The following is a 3,817-nucleotide window of genomic DNA, read 5'->3' as shown; positions in this document are numbered from 1 at the left end:
ATACAAAGTAATTTGACCACACATAAAACTATTTTGCAAATGCATATACCTAAACCTGAATAAATACTGATCATTTATGCAGATACATTTGGGTCACAGCATTAACTTTATTTACTACTACACAGTTGAGAACTGGTCAACTTCTTCAACACCAATCTGGACAAACTGTTTCTTAATGAATGTTGTACATGGTTTGTGAGACTGCAACACAAAAGTTTTTATTTGTTGTTATGAATCATAACACTCAGGTCTCAGAGTGTACAGCATCACTCTTTTTGACTGCATTAATCAACATTTCCTTGAACTTCTCCAAGTCGACGTTCTTCATGATGAAGACTTTGTGTTCTTTTTTCAGCTTCTCGTCGCGGTCCAGCACCATCATGCCTCGAGTGTAGATCCCCTGCAACTCCACCGTCACTGCAACCTGAAAGAGTACCAAAATAATTCATTAAACAATGATTTCAGCGAAGATGTTTTACATTGTAACCTGACAAAAAAAAGTTGCAGTCACTCGCCTCTTCACTCTTAGGTATGACTGCATCATTGATGGCTGCAGCCATGGCGTAGGCGTCACAGGGATTAAATTCTTGATGTTTCTGTTCACACTTCTGTTCACACAGTATGTCAGAGGTAATTAGACATCTTATAATATTCTGTAAGTTGTCACCAGTGGGGCACCAAGATTTAAGCAAAAGGGCTGCGAGCATATTTACACAATACTGAAGATGGATTAAATTCATTGCTAACTGGAGCTTATTTTCTTGTACAAAGTGAGGACTTAAGACTTAAATGCTTGATGCTTTGTGTCAATTAATACACTCTTACCTGTCTTGAGATGCGTAAAATCTTTTCCACAAAGTCTGATTTTTCAGTATGTACAGATAACCAGGTGTCACAGAAAGACTAAGGGAAAAAAAGACTGTAAGATATTTTCAAATACCACTTTATACACAAACTCAGTGTTAGCAGAGATCCTTTCAAACTTTAAAACTGTTCAGACATTATTCATTGGAACAGAACTGAAGCCCTCGTTCAGCTTGTTTCCCTCCTCACCCATGGCAGGCAGTTCCAGCAGGTGAACTCCCAGGTAGCGATGTAGGTTGGGCATGTGTAGCGGTCCAACACGATGTAAGCAGCCTCTGGGTCACACACAAAGTTAAACTCTCCACATATTGTGATGTTACCCCTGGCTGCACACAGAAACAAGCACAGTCACACACTCATTCTCATATATATCAGATATTTATAAGACTAAAATCACGAATGGATAATGAGAGACAGAGGAAATACTCTGTGAGGAGACCACCTTCAATGGTTCCCCCCATGATGTAGAGCGCCTTAAGCTTTTTAGGCAAGGAAGGGTCCAACTGCACTGCTGCAGCCAGGTTCATGAGGGGGGCAGTGGATATGAGGATCACCTGAAGGCAGGAGACAGAGTTGAATTGATGATTTTATTGCCTCCTAACCAACCTTTGAGCTGAAAACAAACCCTCAGTTGTAAAATAATAATTTTCCTTGAAAAGTTTTTTAAAGAATTATCATTTATAAATGTGTTTAGAATGAATTGAGAATTAAACTGGTTTGGTTGGCCCAGTGGTGCAGTTTGTCTATTAAGCACTTGAAACTTGATGAAAATTGACAGATAATTTTTACGACTTCCCAATTTAAACTGCATTAAAGCTTCAAGTTATGCTTTTTTATGTGTGTTTGGCAACTTTGTGATACTTCGCAACGAGTTGGCTTCTTTCACATCAAGTGCATTGTACCCTTTGCAATCCATAACCAACAGATGATATCATTGTGTCTACATCCATTTTTACTGGTCACCATGAAAAAGCAATTAAATCATTAGCTCTGGGTAAAACAAGTTTTTATTAGTCAAGTGATGCAATTTCATCTGTGGGAGTTCAACAATTTTCAGCTAAATGTCAACATACTTTTTTAGGAAGACTTCAAGGCATGTCTGCTGAAATAATCTGTGACTGGGCCTTTAAATAAAACGTTTGATCAGAACCACAAACCATTTATAAAAAGTGGGTAAATGTATTCATGTATTTTGAGATCACCTACTTCTCCACACAGCATTTTTACCCAACCCCTGTGTAAGCTACAACGTTCTTAGTGTACACATATCACAGGAAAATGAGGCTCTCAATTTTCATTCATGTAAGAAGCTTAATGGTGCAGACACTCACCTCTTTATCATTTGCGTTCACAAGGTCAACAATGGCCTGTTTGGCTTTTTTCCGCTGCACCAGATCCAGGCTTGGTGCGTGTGGATCTGGAACGTCCCCAAACCCGTCTGATCCAAAGAAATTATCTGCATGGTTTTCATGGTCCACCAAAGGCTTTGAGCAGCCACGGTACACTGGAATCTGTATGAGTATTATATGCTGGATGTAAGAACATATCTACGAACATATTCGTGTAGAAGGGCTCTCTTACAGCGTGACACAAACTTACGTCCAGCCTGTCGCAGACTTTCAGGACACGAAGGACATTTCTGAGGACATTCTCCACAGACGTGTTGCCATAGCAGCAGGTGATCCCCAAAACTTCCACATCAGGTGTGGAGAGGGCCATCATGATGGCAATAGCATCATCCACCCCAGCATCCACATCAATGATGAGCTTCTTCATCCTGTGTTTAACCACAGGATTCAAACCTGAAGAGTGATTATTTCTAATAATAATCCATTTTTGACCACATGTCTAACTGTAGCCTATCTCAGCTGTCAGATGGAGGGAAAGAGGCAAAAACACAGATAACTACAAATATTTTAAATAAACACAATACAGTGTTTTTCTCTTCACACTCTCAAAACCTTTCTCTCATAGCATAACTACATGTTTTGTAGCTTTCCTAAATATGAAGGTTAGATTGAAAGACTGCTTCAACTGTTTTATGGTAGAGGCAGGAGAATGTTTTAGATACAGCATTAAAATGTGTAGTGTTCAGTACAAATATCATAATTAGATCAGCTTTTAAAATATCTGGGATCTTCATTTTACAATATATATGAAAATAGTCGCTTGCACAAAGATTTAGAAAAATGTTCATGAACAGGCAATTGACCTGCATCTGATTGTGGCAAGGTTAAAGAATTTTAAACAACAGTTTCCATTGTCAAAAAACAAAAAACAAATCAAAACACCACAAAATTATGCTTTTAGGTGCAATAAAAAGAAAGAAAGAAAAAAATAAGTGATTTCTGGGGGGTTTTAAGAATTACATTTTAAAGATATGTTAACCTTCACAAATACTGTGAGATTCTGAAATTATTACTGAAATAAAATGTAAAATACTCACCTGGTAAATGGATTCTGGCAGATGTTTAGAGCTTAGTGATTGGAGCTGTGATAGCTGAATGCTATCAACTGAAGAGCAGCCAGCTTTATATAAGGAAGTGTTACATAAGTACATGGCTAACTCCACCTTCAGATATGCTGTAGGTGTTACAAATTTAGCTTGAGATTTAGATTGTCCAAATTTCCGCTTGCTTGAATAAAGTGAAAAAAATATTTTTGTCATGTAAATGAACAGCATTTAAAAAAAATCACGCACAGAGAGGTGGGTTGGGAAAGTAGATTCTTAAGGTGTAACACTTGTATCCTTTGGTATCGACTAATGGGTGTTATCTTTGTATTAATGTTTAAGAAGACGGTTACAAAAGTGCTACCTGCTAAATTATGTAAAAAGTGGCACACTAAGATAGACATTTTCACTTTTTATTGTCATGCAGCAACAATTTAGATAATTAGAATTAGAATCAAATATTTAGAACATATACTAGAAGGAACAGAATTTATTTCATTT

General features: G+C 37.4%; 1 protein-coding gene across 1 annotated transcript; it reads right to left on the bottom strand.

Moving 5' to 3' along the window:
- Positions 1–244: 244 nt before the first annotated feature.
- LOC308394494 (nucleoside hydrolase-like) lies at positions 245–2,640 on the bottom strand (the record flags this gene model as incomplete). The annotated part of the gene is made up of 7 exons (XM_080878851.1): positions 245–424; positions 516–608; positions 826–903; positions 1,054–1,190; positions 1,307–1,418; positions 2,196–2,375; positions 2,464–2,640. 7 exons carry the CDS (start codon positions 2,638–2,640, stop codon positions 245–247), a joined length of 957 nt encoding a protein of 318 aa, XP_080734977.1.
- Positions 2,641–3,817: the final 1,177 nt, after the last annotated feature.

The sequence above is a fragment of the Rhamphochromis sp. 'chilingali' genome (genome assembly GCF_963969265.1).
Source record: "Rhamphochromis sp. 'chilingali' genome assembly, chromosome: 3".
Lineage (NCBI taxonomy): Eukaryota > Metazoa > Chordata > Actinopteri > Cichliformes > Cichlidae > Rhamphochromis > Rhamphochromis sp. 'chilingali'.
The sequence above is the reverse complement of the archived record's forward strand: the minus strand, read 5'-3'. Positions and strand labels throughout refer to the sequence as shown.